Here is an 18094-nt window from a genome sequence, read left to right as displayed (position 1 = left end):
CACACCTTCTGGGGACCCGTGACACATCCTAGAAGGTTGCAGGGGTACCTCTGCTACAATCGCCTATGCAGTTGGAGCGGAAGTGAGAGTGGGTACCTGCTAAAACTAGTTACCCACCCCCAAGAAAAAACTGGAGAGGTGGGAGAGGAGGGGAAAGGAGGTGTTAAAGTGGAAGTTTCTGGAGTTCTGCTTTACACTTGGGGATGAACTCAAGAGAACTGCCTATATACCAAATAATTCAGTTGTTAAACCCAAAAACAGCTGTATTGCACTAGTCCACTCCTTTCCCCTTTGCTGCAATCTGGTTATCCTAAAACATGATGCTGGGGCAACCTGATTGGTATCTATCACACACAAAAGGAGTAGCATTTCTTACGGCCACCAGTAAGATTCAAAGCTTGAATATGATTGGTGATGCAGGAGGCAGAGAGAAAAAATGACAAAACAGTCTTTAAGTAGTACACTTCTACTACCTCTCTGTGGAGGTGGAGGTGATTACTTCATAGTGGATTACAGAGAGCACAGAGGATAAAGTCAATTATGTGAACTTTCTGGAGCCGAGACAAAGCAAACTAGGTAGCAAAAGAAAAAAGTGAGATTAAGCAGACACAGAAGCTACAAAAAAGTAAACTCATTGAGGAGACTTTATCAAAACTGAAAAAAAGTCGGAATCTGGAGCAGATGTGCATGGCAACCAATCAATTAATTCATTAACTGAACAAGCTGAAGAAAGAAGCTGATTGGTTACTATGCACAGCTACTCCAGATTCAGTGAGGGATAAATCCCCTGCATTGTTTTGCTCTACATGAGCAAAGCATGAGTCCATTTTAAAGCATTAAACAAGCTTAATTAATCTGCAAATATTTCAAGAAAAATGTACCCCTGCTTCCCTTATGCAGGCCATAGACGGGTCGAAAATCGGTCGATTTTTCGGCCGAAAAAAAAGTCGGCCGATTTTCGCACCGTTAGTGGGTTAATTGGTCGGCTGTTATTCGGGGTTTTGGCACATTTTTTTATCGGTAAAGATGGAAAAAATCGCCCAATTTTCCCGGCAATGATGGGCAAATCGGCCGATCGTTTTACCGATAAAAAGTCTGCGCATGAGCCGTGACCTGCAAGAAGAAGAAAAAAAGAAGAAGAAAAAGAAGAAGCAGAATTCCAGTCTGCTATTATATTTTATATGAAAAGTCTTGCGGTTGCAACAATGTATCTATTTGTATCCAAATAAAAACATCAGTATCTGAAATGGATACAAATGGATACAATGTTGCAACCGCAATACTTTTTCATGTCAAATATAATAGCGGAGCTCTCTGCAGGGGACAGAAGTAATTAAATGCCGGCTGCTTTTTTTACCGTTGGTGGTAACGTCGGCCGATCGAACGACAGATTTTTAATTTTTTTTATTAAAAACCGGACGGTTTTTGACCCGTCTATGGCCTGCACTACATTCTCTACACAGAATCACTCCTGTGGCACTTCACATGCTAAAAAAAAGCACCAGTTAATTTAAACTAAAACAGTGCTGTACACATAGAGGTGGTCAGATTCATCAAAATATATTTCCTTCCTTTTAATACCACCCAATGGGAAATTCATACAGAAAACTGTCATGTAAAAGAGGTATTACTAAAATACCTTCTCCTTTTGCAGGCAGTTAATTGCTTGCATTGCCTAGAGTTTCCCTACCTGTAGTTGCATTCTAGTGAGACCACACTGTCTAGGATGTGGGTGAGCAACCAATAGATCGCAGCGAGGTGACTGATAGGTCGCAGTCTGGACTTGCCGACCCTCCATCCCAGAGCTTCAAACAGAGTGCAATGCAGAGGGACTACTTGGAAAGTTGGAGCTGTAGTAGGGAGCAAGAGCTGCATAGGCTGATGCCTCTTCTGCAGTGCTGGCTCCTGTCCCATGTGGATTGACACCAACTGCACTCCACCTCTTATCCCAGCTACCGGTCTCTAGAGTAGTGCCAGCAGCAGGAAAGAAGAGATCTTCACACGAGTGTGAAGCAATACACTGGGCATAATACTATAGGGCTGCTTTTACAATGATGTGCTGCGATTTACCTACACTGCAGGTACAGTGTACCTGCAGCTTTCCTGTGGGTTTGCTGTGCTTAGCCATAGACTTCTATTATATACTGCGGGTTTCTTCTATGATATACTGCAAGTTTTGCAGGAATGCAGGAAATTTGGTGCGCTTTCAGAAAGTGCACCACACCTACAGGATAAAAGAAGTCTTTGGCAAAGTACAGCTAACCCAGAAAAACTGCAGATGCGCTGTGCTGCACCCATGGTGCAGGTAAACCGCAGCACATCAGTGTGAAACCAGCCTTGTAGGGGACTCAGAACAGTAAGGGTTCATGTACATTTGCAGTTAGGGGGTGGTAAAACCCCAGTTAAGATGTGTTTTTACCACCCCTGCCCCAACTGCACCCCCTTTAGCTGCAGTGGCCAGGGATGTAGACATGTCACAGCTACAGCAGGAGTTAAATGCCCTGTCATGGTTGGTGGGTGTATCACCTGCCAAGCATGACCCATTAAAGTGAATGAGGCCACTCTGCAAGTGCCCTGCAACCTTGTGCTGTACAGCAAACAAGGGGTTAAAGCAGGCAGCAATGTGTTACTTTCTCACCACCTGCTGTAACTCCTTGGACCCCGCAGAAGCATACAGTTGTGGAGCACTAGCAGAGTGGCCCCATTTACTTGAATAGGTCGCGATTGGCAGGCAGTAGCACCCACCAAAAGCAACAGAGGGTTTAATGCATACACCTTTAGCTGCTGCCTCAATCATTAAACCGCAGAGTTTTACCACCCCCCAACTTTATGTGTGAACAAGCCCTAATGGTGCCACTGCTTAATGAAAGCAAGGGCTTATTCACAAGTGCAGCAGGCACTACTGCTCCTCTGAAAAGCGATCCAAGTGTGTTTGACCGATGGTTAGGAGGCGATATGTTGCCTCCTCAGCATCTAATTTAATGATTGTTGTGCAATGAACGTGAATGAACCATGGTAGTATGGCACTTAAAGGTTTAAATCAGGTGTGAGGAGGTGACACTGTGTCCAGTGATGGTTGACATCACTCATGCTGTTCAGGTAGATCTCCACCTCTTTAAGATTGCCAACCCTTGGTTTAGGGCAACTGTTCTAAACCTTGTCATCCCATAGGAAACCTTGAAATAGATTTCAGGTGTCAGGGAACCCCTGCTAAAACCAATTCATCTGGCGTCAGAGGGAAAAAGGCCCTCCACTGCAGTACTGGTCAGAATGGCAAAGATACAGACAGCTAACACTGATGTCATGCCCCTGGCTCTGCCAAGTGGTGTTAGTCCCAGAACTATGCAGACATCATCAAATATGCTTTCCATTAGCCACAGCAAAAGGAACCCTTAGCAACTTCTGGGGGAAACCTAGGGTTCAGCTAAGGAACAGCTTGATGATGATGCACTACTGTTCACTGGACAATGGTTCAGCAAATGCTGTGAAATGGTTTAGAAACTCAGTGGGGCATTAAAGTTGGGATTACATGCAAGTGTTGCTATTTAGTAGTCCAAATCCCCGTTAAGAAAAAAGCTGAAGATCCCAAATCTCAGGGGAACGCACTCCTGCACACTCATGAGATCTGGGATCTTCAGCCTTCCCAGCAACTTATGTCACCAGTACCCAGGGAAGGTGACCAGCAGCTGTAGTCTAGACACTTTTTGTTCAGGTGTGACTTAGCTTTTTCACATGGGGAGGGGGACAATTACATAGTATGAGCTTACATTTTCAAGCCAAGTCTGCTTTAAAGACCTGCTAAACATACATGTAATTTACCTTTCTTATTTCAGAGAAAGTGGTTTACATACTGTAAGATTTTATAATATTGCATTAGAAGGAATATGTATTCATGAGAATAACTCCAATGGTAGTAGTGGATTCTCCAGTACAAAGACGTACATAGATTGTAAGCTCCAAGGAGCAGGGCCCTCAAATCCCTCTTGTATTGAACTGTATTGTTGCTGTATTGTCTCCCGTTATATTTTAAAGCGTTGAGCGTTGGTGCTATATAAATCCTGTATAATAATAATAATAATATCAGCTTCAGAGTGGTAGAGCTTTACTGGTCCTGACCAAAACTAGAATGTGAACTTTGGAAGTGCAGCTGCACTCATTTTCTAAGGGGATTAGAGAATGCAGTGAAGATTCACTTTGTAAGGAATACCCAATCAGGCATATGGAAAAAAAAACAAAAACAGTATTTTTGCTTGCACATGATTGGATGTTGGAAATCAGCAGAGCTTTACCACATTCACTAAGCTCTGGGGAAAAAAAGCGCAACTGCATTTGTAAAGTGCACAGTCTATTTGCCTTTGGTAAATCAACCCCTGTAAGTCAGAGAACTGTATCTGGATGCCTAAGCAGAACCTAACCCGAAAAGGGAAGTTCCGCTCTGACACCTCTTTCTCCTCTCTTCTTGAGATTTGTTTGGGGGGGAATGGGTACCTAGTCTTAGCAGGTACCCACTCCCACTTCCGCTTTGACTGCCTGGGCGATTGGATCAGAAGTTCTCCCCCTGTCTGTAGCCTACTGGAACGCACCACAGGTTCTAGAAGGTTGTGGGACTATTTACTGTCTATGAAGCTGGAAAGAGTCCCAGTACAGGTAAGGACGGTGCTGGATCCCTGGGCAGGTAAGTGTCCTTTTTATAAGCCCTCATTCACACTTGACATTTTGATAACGCTGGTAATGTTAGCTATGTAAAGTCACATTAAAAACTTGAGTTTTTAAGTTTTTGCCTGTGTGCATTAGCAATTAGCGGCGTTTTTCTGCGATTAGCGTTTGCCTTTTTAAGCCGTTTTTTTTTTACCCCCCCAAAAAAAACTTTTTTGGTCACAAAAACGTCCAAAAATGACGGTTTGCTGCGTTTTACCATGTTTTTCAGCGTTAGAGCGTTTTTACAGCTAAAAAACTCCTCTAGAAACCCACTAGTTTGGGGGTCTTTTTCTTGCCAAAAAACATCCCAGCCAAAAAACGATGATTACAGCCTATGTGTGCATGGACACATAGGATAACATGCTGGGGAGTTTATTGACTGTAGAAAAAGCCGTCAAACACCAAAAACAGCAGCTGTAAAACGTCAAGTGTGCATGAGGGCTAAAAGTCAGCAGCTATAGTAATTGTCATATAAACCTAGTGAAGACAGGTTCACTTTAAAGCACTAACTATACAATTTGATCTTCTTCCTGATTTGATTAGATTTCCAAAAGAAAAAATTTATATCCATTCTAATATTATATGTAAATAGAATTCAAAGCCGTTCAATTACATAAATCCTATATTAAAGATGTCAAACATTAGCTACTACAACAGTAATTTTCAACTAGGATTGGTCTTTTTAGCCATCTGAAAGGCTGGTATTCTGACCACTACTGTAAGGCCTCCTTCACTTTGGCATTTGCCTGCATACACTGGGTTCCAGCTGAAATCAGAGGATTCTAGCGGTTGGAATGACAGGTGTATGCGTATGGTGGTGCCTGCTCAGCCTGTACAAAGTAATTAAAGCCATTGCTGTTCACATAAGGACATCTGACTGTGTCCAGGCTTGGACACCTGTCCCTAACCGCAGGTATGAGACTAGATGCGAATAGCGATGGCTGCTGTCAGCCTGTCCTTTGATGTGCTTTATGCAAGTAAAGATGGGGGCTCAAGGGTTGCACTGCTCCTACGTACTACCATTGTAAGGAGTGATATTGCCATTGACCCCCAATGAATTTGTTTTAGGGCTCATGTACACTGCAGTTGCTAAACTAACGATCATGAGCTGTTGAGCGTTTTTTTCAGCAGCCCCTGAACTGTCCTTAATGTTTTCCTATGTGTCCATGTACGCATAGTCGTTTACAGGCAGTTGAGTTTACAGTCGTTTTTTTGAAAGCACCAAACTTGCATTCAGGAGTAGATTTTACCGGCGTTTCAAACGCTTGTAAACACTTGTAAGCGCGGTTAACCGCATTTATAAGCGTTTGCGTTTAGAAGCGTTTTTTAACTGTTCCATATCTAGATGCTGTCCACAGCCTTTTTTCATCATCAGAAATGCATGCAAAGCGTTTTCCATGTATTCAAATGGACCTAGTACACCAACGCAGTCAGTTCCACGTTTCGCGTGAAGGAAGAAATGGTAGAACATGCTGCATTGTGCTCATGATGGGATCCATAGTGAATACAACCAGAAAAGACAGGTCATCTCAACACATACTGCTCTCTTTGCTTCTGCTCTCTCTATTCCTCTCAAAATGTCTGAAATAGTTTACTATTTACTATTTTTCAGTGCATTCTGGGCATTTGGGAAGGTCTCCTGAGGTTATCTTTTAAAAACGCATCTAAATGCAAACACTTCTAAACGCGGTATGCTAAACTGATGTTTTTTAACCTATGTTTTCCAGCAGTCAGTTTCCATCGTTCAGAAGAGTTTTCCAAACACCCCTTACTAAGGGCTCCCTGAGATCTGAAAATTACTTCATGGGTTCCTCTGGGGTAAAAGGTTTCGGAAGGCTGCACTTCATAACCAAAGGGAAGTCAATTATTCAAGCAAACTATCTTGTGTTTCCTTCCTATGGAGTGAAAGGTACATAAGTACTCGTGTTTGTGTAAAAATGGAAATGTAGTTAAATAAACATACGTGGGAAGCACATGATCAGCATATATAATCAGCATATACATAAACAATCACAGGAAGCCACTGTACCTTACATCTGTTTGCATATTAAAACTTTACTCTCTCATTAATCAGAAAAGGAGTAGTGGATGAAAGATACCATAAGAGATTGTGATAACTCTTCCTTTCCCACTCTCTTTTTACATTAGTGATTCAAAATTATAAAAATGGTTAAACATCAGTATATCCAAATCTCAACTAAAACATGAGAAGACTATATGTTCTAAAGCAAGATCCTCGATCCAATTGCACTTCAGAGACTACTAACAGTGTGAAACCTCCTTGCTGCCTGCTTTAACCCCATTTTTGCTGACAAACACAGTTGCAGGGTGTTTGCAGTGCTTCCTCATTCGCCTGAATAAGTTGTGCTCAGCGGGTTTGCTGCCCACCACTACATGTGGCGCAGGCTTTAGCAGGCCATACATGGGTCGAATTCTGAATGATTTTTCAATCGAAAATCAAAAACATTGTTTGTTCTGTAATCCGATGGTGCCACCAATGATTTAGAAAATCAGTAGTTTTTTACGAATTTTCCAGATTGCTCAATAAATGAAATGGGGAGGAACCACAAAAATTGCCTGGTGCCAATGCCCCGCTAACAGAGTGAAAATCGGCCGATTATTTTTAGGTCCGATTTTCGAACAAAAAATTGTTCGGAAATTGACCCATGTATGGCCCGGCCTTAGTCACAGGCACAGAGCTAAGCATTGCGACTGCGGCATGTAAACACCCTTATCAGCTGCCTATTGCAGCTTTAAGTGGAACTTCACTCTGTCCATTAACATTGACTATTTTAATCCTTATGCTGCTAGCATTAGTAAGTACATAAGAACGTATATCATATTTACTTGTTTTAAACTTTTTTTTTCTTTAGTTACTTCCTGGTTTTCATGCCTAGGCAAATGTTGTCATTCATCCCAGGAGTTTTCAACAGGGGTTTTCTCAGCTAAGCACACCCTCTTTCCGGAATCCCAGAGCTAAGGGCAGTTGAATTCTAGGAAGTAAATGCTACATGAATCATCTGCCCTTACTCAAGATGGCTGCAGCCAGAAATGCTAGGAGGTGTTGTTCAAGGTAATTATTTTTCAGCAAAATAAAGCATAGATGGATGGGTGAGTTTGCTTGGAATATTAAAAATGAATTAAGTAGCGTTTTTGGTTTGTGGCTCTCAGATGCAGTGTAGTTCTGCTTTAAAAGGGGGGGTGGGGGGCAAAAGGGCAGCTCAACCGTGCAATTTTCACACCCTCCAACCGCATGTCTAAATGAAGCCTTAATTCTGTACTCTATAATTTATTTACTAGTAAATACTACTTGCTGCAACCTATTTATGGTCTTGCCTTGATGCTATGCATGAACGTATGACCAAGATTTTCTACGATGCTTTAGCATCATTACTGATGGGTTACACCAGAATAAAAATCATGAAATAACCACTGACACTTCTCAAAAATAAAAGAAACAAATGTTTAGAAAATTTAGCCCAACATATGATGCCTGTCACTTAGCTGTATTCTACAAAAAAGATGAATGTGTTTGAACTGACTTCTAAGGCCCCATGCACTAAGAACGGTTTTGAAACTCACCTAGAAGCCTTTCCTCCAGGCAGCAGCATTTTGGCAGAAAAAATGCCTGATGCTTATAAAAGTGTGTAACTTTTAGGCACGTTTACAGGCATCAAGCGATTGGGTGTTATTTCATTTCCTTAAACCAGAATAATAATTCATTCAATGAATGAATTAACAGTCAAGCACTAAATGCACCTAGCATTAACACGTGTTTAGGCACATTTACACACGTTTACAAGCGCCAAGCGTTTTTTCTGCCAAAACTACTGCTCCTGTATGAACTTGTAGTGGGTTTTGTTTCTGCCTCTAAAAGCCCCAGCTATTAAAAGTTGCTATAAGTCTATGTGAGCATGGACACATAGGCTACCATGCAGGAGAGTTTACAGGCAGCTTAAAAAAAACGCCCGACGCCCCTAGAAGCAGCTGCAAAAATGTCCAGTGTGCATTAGGCCGAAAATGTATTAAACCAGCAAACGACAAAGCGGAGTTCTACTCACGCTATCAAAAAATAACAGTCAGCAGCTACAAAAATTGTAGCTGCTGACTTTTAGAAAACAGCCACTTACCTGTCCCTCGGTCCCGTGGTGTGTCCCCCACAGTCTGATTCACCTGCTGTCCTGCATCTTCAGTGTGGGCACTCGGCTGTGATAGCTTGCGGCTTCACAGCCGGGTACCCACTGCGCATGCGCAAGTAGCACTGCGCTTCATGAATGGTCCTGTAGTCTTCTGGGACCTGTCACATGTCCCAAAAAACTACAGGGAGGGAGGACACCTTCCGTTTCCAATCGCCTAGGCGATCGGACTGCAAGTGGGAGCGGGTACCTGTCAAATTCAAGGTACCAATCCTTAATGGGAAGCGGGGGAGCAGTCCTTAAAGCGGAACTTCCCCTTTTGGGTGGAGCTCCGCTTTAATGTTAGAAACTATAGAAAAAAATATTTGGAATCTTTTACAGTTCTAATGGGGATGTTTTTAAGAAATAACAATATGTTTTATTTTTATGAACTGTGGTTGGACAACTAGTAAACTATCGTAGAGCGTATAACATCAAGAATTATTGAAAATGTGCCTAATTTGGCCATTTACAGAGGTAATAGAAAATGTTTGCATGCACATAGGCACCAGACATGGTCAACACTTCCCAGCTGAGCCAGTTCAAGAGAATTGGTCAATATGGGTTTACAGTTGCATCGCTATAGTCTCTCTTAAAACATTTAGCACACAAGCACGCTCCTCTCCCTCTCTCAAAGCTCCTAATATGAAAGTCTGCACAATATAATAAAAATCTCATCAAGTGGCTATATTGTTCTGGAACAATCTATGTCTGTAGGGAACCAGGGTAGGATTATCCTATTTGTGTATAATTCAGACCTGCCTTCACTGCCATGCAAAAAAAAAAAAACAACAGCCATCTTTTTAATGTTTCTGTATCTTAGTGATTTTAGAGCTATGTACAACTGAATGTAATATTGTATTCACACAGAGGGTTGTTATTATCTGAAGTTGCAGTAGGATGCAAAATGGAACAGCTCTTCCAAGAATTTGTCCCTAAAGTGTATCTAAACCCAAAAATGTACAGTCCTTAGATTTGTGGCTGCCATACCTTTCTTTTTCAGGCTAAGAATATTTTACCAAGTACAGAATATATGTGTGAATCTTGCCAGAAATGTAGTCACTAATGCAGCTACCAACATTTAAGGACTAGTAAACTGCAATATATTACATTTTTGGTTATATATATTAAAAACCAATGTCAGACCTGGCTGGCATTGAAAGGGAACACACACACACACACACATCTAAAAATACAGATTTTATTTATTTTTTATTTTATTTACAAACGAAGTTGGGGAGTCCCGGCGAGGCACCGTTTTCCTCAGCTTGTTGGATCACATGCATCACAAATGATTGATGGAGGGGAAGGTGCCATGTCCTGTTGTCTCTTGTGATGTGTCCAACTACTAGGAGTCTGCACATATTATAGGAGGGACTATACTGGTGCTGATATGCATGTTAGTTGTTATCATCTGTTCTGTATACTGAGCTGTCAACAAGCTGGCCCTACTGTTTGTTGGGATTTAACACGATAGGCTTTATTGGAAATGATCAGCTGCCTATCCTCCTATGTGCCCCAGTGCCCACCCAAGGGGATCACTCACATTGTGGATATATGCTCAAACAAGTAACCTCTGCTAAAATCTCATGTGTCCTGAGGAAGCACAAGAGAAACGCGTTGACTCATGAGGACTCACAACCACAATTATTGTTGTATATGCAGTTTAATCAATTTTGATATATTCATCTCCATTATGTGGTGATAATTGAGTGAGTCAGCAGTAGGAAGTATTTGACTATTGAGTAATTCCTGTCTTTTAACTCATTCATGGAGATTTTAAGATGATTCTTTTGTATAATAAATAAAATCTGTATTTATATATATATATATATGCATGTGATCCCCTTCAATGCCAGCAAAGTCCAACATTTTTTTTTTCTATATCTGACATTTATGGATGTGGCATTCGAGTTGTTTATTATACTCTATATTACATTTTTGCTGTTGGGTTTAGATATGCTTAAAGTGTTACTAAACCCACAACAGTAAAATCAGTTCGTATAGGCATTAAAGCATTCTTGTTATACTTACTGTGGAAGCTAAGGGGTTAATCCTCTGCATAGTGTAAAAAGGTTGTTTGATCCTGACTTCCCCATCTTCCAGTGTCCCCCTCTTATCTCCTGATAAGACATATTGGAGTCACTATGCACATGCTCAGTTTGGTGTGTATTGCTAGAGAGGATTTTTTTTTTCTTGGGCGAGTGCATGTGATCAGCACAGGGCCAATCAGCACTGTCCAGACAGAGGTCAAGGGTTCTACATCTTCCTATAGCAGAATGAAAACTCCTCCTACAAGTTTTAACACTCATACACTGATGCACTCATTTCCTCTTATTGATTGATATCACATGCCTTTTTGTGGGCTGAAATTGCAAGATTGGCCCTGCCCAGTTGTACTGATTCTCTCCCTTTCTCATAATCTCCACATCATAGGCATTAAAGTGTTACTAAACCCACAACAGTAACATCAGTCTGTATATGCAGATAGCATGCTTGTTATGCTCACTGTGGAACCTAAGGGGTTAATCCTCTGCATTATGTAAAAAGGCTGTTTGATCCTTTTTTCTCTGACCCTCCTCTTGTTTAAATAACCACCTAATACAGACTGAACCTGTGGTCACATGCACATGCTCAGTTTGGTGTGTATTGCTAGAGTTTTTTTCTTTTCTTGGAAGAGTGCATGTGATCACCATAGGGCCAATCAGCACTGTCCAGAGGGTCAGAGGTTTCTCATCCTCCTAGAACAGAAAGAAAACTCATCCTACAAGCTTTAACCAGTGCTCTGCTGAAGTCACAAGACTGCTCTAACTGCTGATGAGAAAAGGTATTTAGCAGTTTATATTTACTAGAACAATTACACTTCCATGCTCTGTATACTGTAGGAGACCAGATATAGTGCATGCAGGGTCATGGGTTTAGTAACACTTTAAACACAAACCTGTCATTACAAAAATAAAATGCATATACCACAAGCTGGTGAAATTTACTTCCCATTTTCATCATGGCTCTTAAGGGCTCTTAAGCGCTCCCAAGAGTCTCCCCAACCTATCTTTGCAAAAAACTATCATGGAAGCTGAAGAAAAAGTATGTTCATGCCTGCACCCCATACTAGGGTCCCAGTGACCAATGAAGCACTAGCTGCCTCTGGAGTGAGCACACACAAGTGCCCCCATAGCAAGTGGCTTGCACTCTGTAGGGGAGAGGGGCTGGGAGTGCAGAGCAGGTAAGTATAACATGTTTGTTATTAAAAAACAGCCTTTAGAATCACTTTGAGCGTGTAGACCTATGCTGAAATAAATATGTTTTTTCTCTCTCTAAATTATATCATATAGTGTCAGCCATCCCTGCATTTCTCTATCTGAAATTTCATATGCTTCTTTAATCCAAAAGTGATCAAATCAAGTCACAATAAAAATAGGTTAGACATTATATCCATAAAAGAAGAAGGACACACCCTGCTGTCCAGGGATAAATAACTATACACAGTATACATCATGCTATAAACCTGTTAGGTATATAAATGCTTCACTGTTATTTGCTTATGTGATGCTATAAATGCATAATATCCCTGTAAAAATGTAATGTAGTAATAGAGAACATAGAGATACTTTGCAGTCTACTAATAAACCCATCCAATTAGGTTGTGTGATGTATAACCTTTCAGTACATTTCTTTCTGCTCTAACTTGTACAGATGTTTAAATGGACCTGTGAGGATAGAAATTTGTGAGCTGTCTGTGCTGACATCTAAAGTGCCAGCTCCATAGGTAACTTCAGACCCTGTTCACACTTGAGCGTTTTTTCAGCTCGAAGCTCGACTTTCAGAAATGCTTGACAGGTAAAATCCCTTCATTTCCAATGGTCCTTGTTCACCCTTGAGCATTCTGTCGCCTGTAGCAAAATGCCTGTTGCTCAAAAAAGTACTTGCACTACTTTTAAGGCAGCTCTGAGCATTTTGTCTCCATAGACTTGAATGGAAAATGCCTTGACAGTGGGAATGAGCATTTTTTCAGGTGTTTTCAGCTCAAACAGCAGCTATTTCTATAACTATTGGCCACAGCAGAAATGCAAAAAGTGAAAAATGCCTGAAAAAAAATGCCTATATTTGCAAATTTGCTCAGAAAAATGCTCAAAAACACTTGAAAAAAACACCTGACAAATGCTCAACTCAGTGTGAATGTAGCCTTTAGTCATCACAGGATCAGTGATCTCAAATGCAATTATTAATAGCAATCAGATTTCGGTTTTCAATTCAGTTAACCAAGTTGTTGGTCAAAACCACGGGGCCTCTTTAAAATGGAAAGCAGCAATATCTGTTCTTCGCACACCACAGGACACTGCTCTAATTACTCCATACTGCACCTCCACTTTATGTATTATTTACTAAATAAAGAGCGCAGAGCCTTTGATGTCCTGCAGTGTTGTCTGAATAATACTGCAAAGAACACTCCTAGATAGAAGAAGAGCCCCATTATGTGAGCTGTCAAAGTCATGTGACAGATTTCCTCCTCCACCCAGCATCTTTTCCTCCATTCATTAGAATTCCAGGTAGCTTTGCTTGCTTTAGAGTCCAGAAACAAGCGACACACAAAGCACATACAGTATATAGACCACACAACTCTTGTGTTTTATACACCAGTATGGTCTTGGTTGGGCCACAATGTTGATTCATAAATATGCTACTAATTTAAAATATTTCTGACTGCTAGTTATGAATTACTACAGCACACATTTAAAGGAGAACTTCACTCCCCCTACTTTTTTCCACCTTCCTGTCAGCATCTGCAAGCACACAATAGGATCCTTCAAGATGGAGAGTGGAGGAAGGGTCCCATAAATATGTCATATTTACCAGCCCCTTTCTATCCTGAATGAACACAATGAGTGAACAGTACTGATCACTCTAAGTGTTTATTCATAACTGAAGCATAGTAAACTGTGTTTTTTTTGGGAGGTGGGGAGCCTGTCAGGTTGACTGTATGGGGCCCAGTAGTTTCTAACAGACGCCTTGCACACAGTTCCACCCAAGGTGCCCACAATACCCCATGTACACACAGCACCACCCGAGGTACCCCACGGGGCCACCCGAGGTACCCATAATGCCACTTGTAAATGCAGCACCCAAAGACCCACAATACCCCATGTACATGTAGCACTATCCATGGGGAAAACAACAGAACCTGCCCATTCTGGACCACTTGAAGTGAATGGGCTGCCCTATGCTGACGCATTACAAATGCAGAGAAAACACAGGAAAAACCACATGGGTGTCAGACAGGTGAGAATGGAGACTTTATGTTTGTGATACCCTCACTAACAATACATTAAATAATTTTGTGGGTAAAAAGAACCACAGACTGTATACAGTTTTTTGTCTATGCTCCTAAACCACAACCAGCAATGTAAGTTGTGACCTTTTTTGGCAATGTCTGCGTCAAGGTGTTCCTCTGTTAAAGCTCCAACTTTAACAGATATGAAAAAAAAACACTTGTTACCTTTAAACTCAGCATTTGACTTGGCTGGAAGCAGACTGGAGGGTGCCTGAGTATGTAATGAAAATTAACATTATGGACACGAGCAGCTGTGTGCATGAATGTTTAACATGGTGTAGCACACAGCTCTTGTGTGAGTGTGTGTATACTGAAGCAGCCACCTCCATATTCCTTTACTCGGGGCAGATCTTAAGAACACATGCTTGACACTCTTTCTTGCTGCTTCAATGAAAAAAGAGAGCAACACTTGGCAGTGAAGTAACAAAGCTTGGTCTAGACCAGGGGTCTCCAAACTTTTTAAACAATGGCCCAATTTACTGTCCTTCAGACTTTAGCAGGGCCAGACTGTGGACAGTGTGAGCAGATAATGCCTTAGGCTTGGTGGCCAGTGAGAGTAAAAAAATTACACAGCATCCATGTGGTTAGAAGAAGGAATGGTATCCCATCACTGGTGTCAGTGAAAAGAATAGTGCTCCATTGTTTGTGTCGGTGGGAGGAATAGTGCCCCCTTATTGGTGTCAGTGGGTGGAATAGAACCCCATCATTGGTGTCAGTGTGAGGAATAGTGCCCCATCACTGGTGTCAGTGGGAGGAATAGTGCCCCATCGTTGCTGACCGTAAGAGGAATAGTGCCCCATCACTGGTGACAGTGGGAGGAATAGAGCCTCATCATTGGTGTCAGTGTGAGGAATACTGCCCCATTGTTGGTGACAGTGGGAGGAATAGTGCCCCATCTTTGGTGTTTTTGAAAGGAATAGTTTCCCATCAATGGTACCGAAGGAAGAATGTATGCTCCATCATTGGTATCAGTGGGAGGAATAATGCCCCACTGTTTGTGTCACAGGGAGGAATAGTGCCTCGTATCAATTAGAGAAATAGTGTCTCAAGTGCCGATTAAAAGCAAGAAAAGGGCTGCACCTGTCCCGTGGGCCACAGTTTAAAGACCACTGGTCTAGACAATATAATCATCTATGCATGCACCACACATTAAAAGGCAATATGTGTTACTATGATGGATTTAGTTTAATGTAAAATTGTCAATAGTTATGTTTTAAATAATTAGGAAGCCTTTTAGCTGTGTTACAAGTCTTAAAGCAGAACTTTAGAGAAAACAACAAAGATCCTTTATCGTGGGGCTTCCCCTGCACTGCAAGGATTAAATGTTTGTTCATATCTAGGATACCAGTAGAAAGATCTTTTACTTACCAAATCTCTAAATAAGATAAGTCCCCCCTCTGGCAGCCTCTTCTTGCAGATGCAGTCACTCTGACATCACCAAATACAATGCAGGGCCAAGAGCCCTGCATTGTATGTGAGGACAGAGAGGGACCGCCAACAAAAGTAAAAGAAAATTCCTCATTTTGGGATGTCCCCAGGACTGTAATAGCATGGAAATCTTCTAATGGGGACACTAGTTCTGGTGACCTGGGAGTCCCCAAGAAATTCCCTAAATTTGCAGGGATTTCCTCTAACTTCCTGTTTGGGCATGGGACAGGAGGTGAAGGGAAATCTCTGCAATGAGATACAGATGTAAAAAAAAAATCGGACAGGGGTTATAACCCTCCCTTGCTCTATCCAAAATGAAAAAAAAAAAGTGTTGCCTATAGTTCTACTTTAACCCTTCTAAGGTAAGGTGATCCTCAATGGAAGATCATTTTTTTGCTTTCCCCAATTCAGCCTTAAGGGCCTGTTCACAATATTTTCACCTGTGTTTTTACTCATAAATGCAGGTATCTGCAAGTAATTGCAGCAACACATAGAAAACAATAGTTTTCTATGTGTCATGCTTGCACCAGAACGCAGTGTTTCTCTGAGTTCCAGTACTCTCCGATATTATGTTTGCATAATATTGTACCTCCCTGGATGGCCCTGCATGTCACCACACAGCAACAGCACTGCTGTGCAGTGACATGAATAAAGCGTCACTTTGTGCACTTCACATAAAGTTCAAATAAAAAAGGGAGCTATATAATGCAATAAAACATTCATCACACCGCCTCCTGTCACAAGTAACTGCAGCCCGAAACCGCTGCTGCCTACACGCTAAAGCCACGGATGGTTCAAATCTTGGTCATTTCAGCAGGGATTGGCCAAGATTCTAGCCATCTATGGGCTGATTGTACCCACATTCGATTGTTATATGACTTGGGTACAACCAGCCTGTCAGATTTTTCATGCGATTATTACTAGCGGCTGTAGCCTTTGGCAATCGCTGTTTTCTCGTGGCGGGGACAGCTACACAATACAATAGCTCCACGGGAAGGATTCCACTGATTGTGTTGATGGGTGAATCAAGTGATTTTCCTCCCTGCAACCCATGGTTGCAGGAAAGGAAATCACATCATCTATGGCTGGCTTTATCCACTCGGTTCAGTGTGTGGTCAAGTGTGAATGTGCCGTAAAGGAAACCTGTAGAAAAATAAACATAGATACTACCTTTGATGAGCTGCTTATTAAAATGCTATTTGAGTGAAATCAGAACTCTCAATCTGAATACTTGTTCTAGGTCAGCAATTCAGAAAGTTTTGAAGTCATTGGATCAGCACTTCTTCTCTTACTAAATGCTTTCCTTTTAAAAGAGAAAGTTTTGGATGCTTTTAGTGTGCTATGAAGTCCATTTTGAAATTTCAGTGAGGCAAAGAGATATTACGAACAGGTTTAATTGCTTAAATCAGCATCAGAACTGTTAATAGTGAGACCAACGTGATTCATGTACTTGATGGACAAAAACAGCAGGTCTATACACAAGCTGCATGCCAAGTAACTTTCACATAGCATGCTATGGGCAGATGATCAGTTGCACACCAGTCATGCTTCATTTGAAAACTTACTCCCATATCTCAACGAGGCTTTGGTTGCAGACATTATCGGCAAACTGTATTAGTGAAGGAGAATAGTTTCTAACTTTGAATTCCCAGTTTCCTAGGCAGAACATGCAAAGAGCTCTTATCAGTGGCTAAGCTTCCTCCCACCCCTAAGGGTTGTGACCACGCTCAGCACATTTCCTTGGAGATCTCCAAGCAACACACACAAGCCAAGCAACTTTCAGAAGAGAAACTTTACCTTCAGCTTCCTGATTAAAGAACAGCATCGCCAACTAATCTGTACAATGAGAGACAGGATCATAGTCTGCTGCTTTTTCATAAACAATCCATTCTGCTCCAATGTTCATGAAACTGATTTATTTTATCCAGTTTCTTGTGTCTAAGCATCCACTATTTTTCTGAACCTCAAACCCCACTTTCCTAATTGAGTTACTTAAGCTAAAGATCTATGGATGGACCATGAGACCCAACAGGTCATGTGTTCCTCAGAGATAATGAACAAAGTCTTATGGTTACTTAGCTAAGATTTGCAAGTCTTTTAATCATTTATAAAGAATGATTAAATCCACCTTTTTTTTAACACAGAGGAACCCTTAAAATTACTTTTTGGTCCCAAGGAACCCCTGCTGCTAATTATTATATCCATAGCTCACAGTTCATTAATGAGATAGACAATGGAAAGAATGCTTTTTTGGGGGTCACTGGGAAGAATCCCCCCTTACAGACAGCTAAAAAGATCACTGGTGTCAATGATAAGTTATCTGAGAGGCAGAAATTGCTCACTGCTCAAGGAACCCCTAGCAACTGCTGGCAGAGTCCTGGCTGAGAAAGGCTGGATTAAAGTGTATCTAAAGACAAAACTTTTATTTTTGCAGGGAATGATTAAAATGTGTCATTATATT

At 41.4% G+C, this 18094-nt stretch overlaps 1 protein-coding gene across 3 annotated transcripts in view; it reads right to left on the bottom strand.

Moving 5' to 3' along the window:
- Positions 1-18094, bottom strand: part of CDC14A (cell division cycle 14A) — a 162566-nt gene that overhangs the window by 92642 nt on the left and 51830 nt on the right. For 2 of the 3 annotated variants that reach the window (XM_089686579.1, XM_089686581.1), the window contains exon 4: positions 17431-17469. The exons of the other annotated variant lie outside the window; for it this stretch is intronic. In XM_089686579.1, the coding sequence (XP_089542705.1) occupies positions 17431-17469 (39 nt within the window). The remainder of the gene's footprint in view (positions 1-17430; positions 17470-18094) is intronic. 3 annotated transcript variants of the gene reach the window in all.

Source organism: Staurois parvus, unplaced genomic scaffold (assembly GCF_062004578.1).
Source record: "Staurois parvus isolate SC_StPar_1 unplaced genomic scaffold, SC_StPar_1.0 ptg000402l, whole genome shotgun sequence".
NCBI classification, from domain to species: Eukaryota; Metazoa; Chordata; class Amphibia; order Anura; family Ranidae; genus Staurois; species Staurois parvus.
The sequence above is the reverse complement of the archived record's forward strand: the minus strand, read 5'-3'. Positions and strand labels throughout refer to the sequence as shown.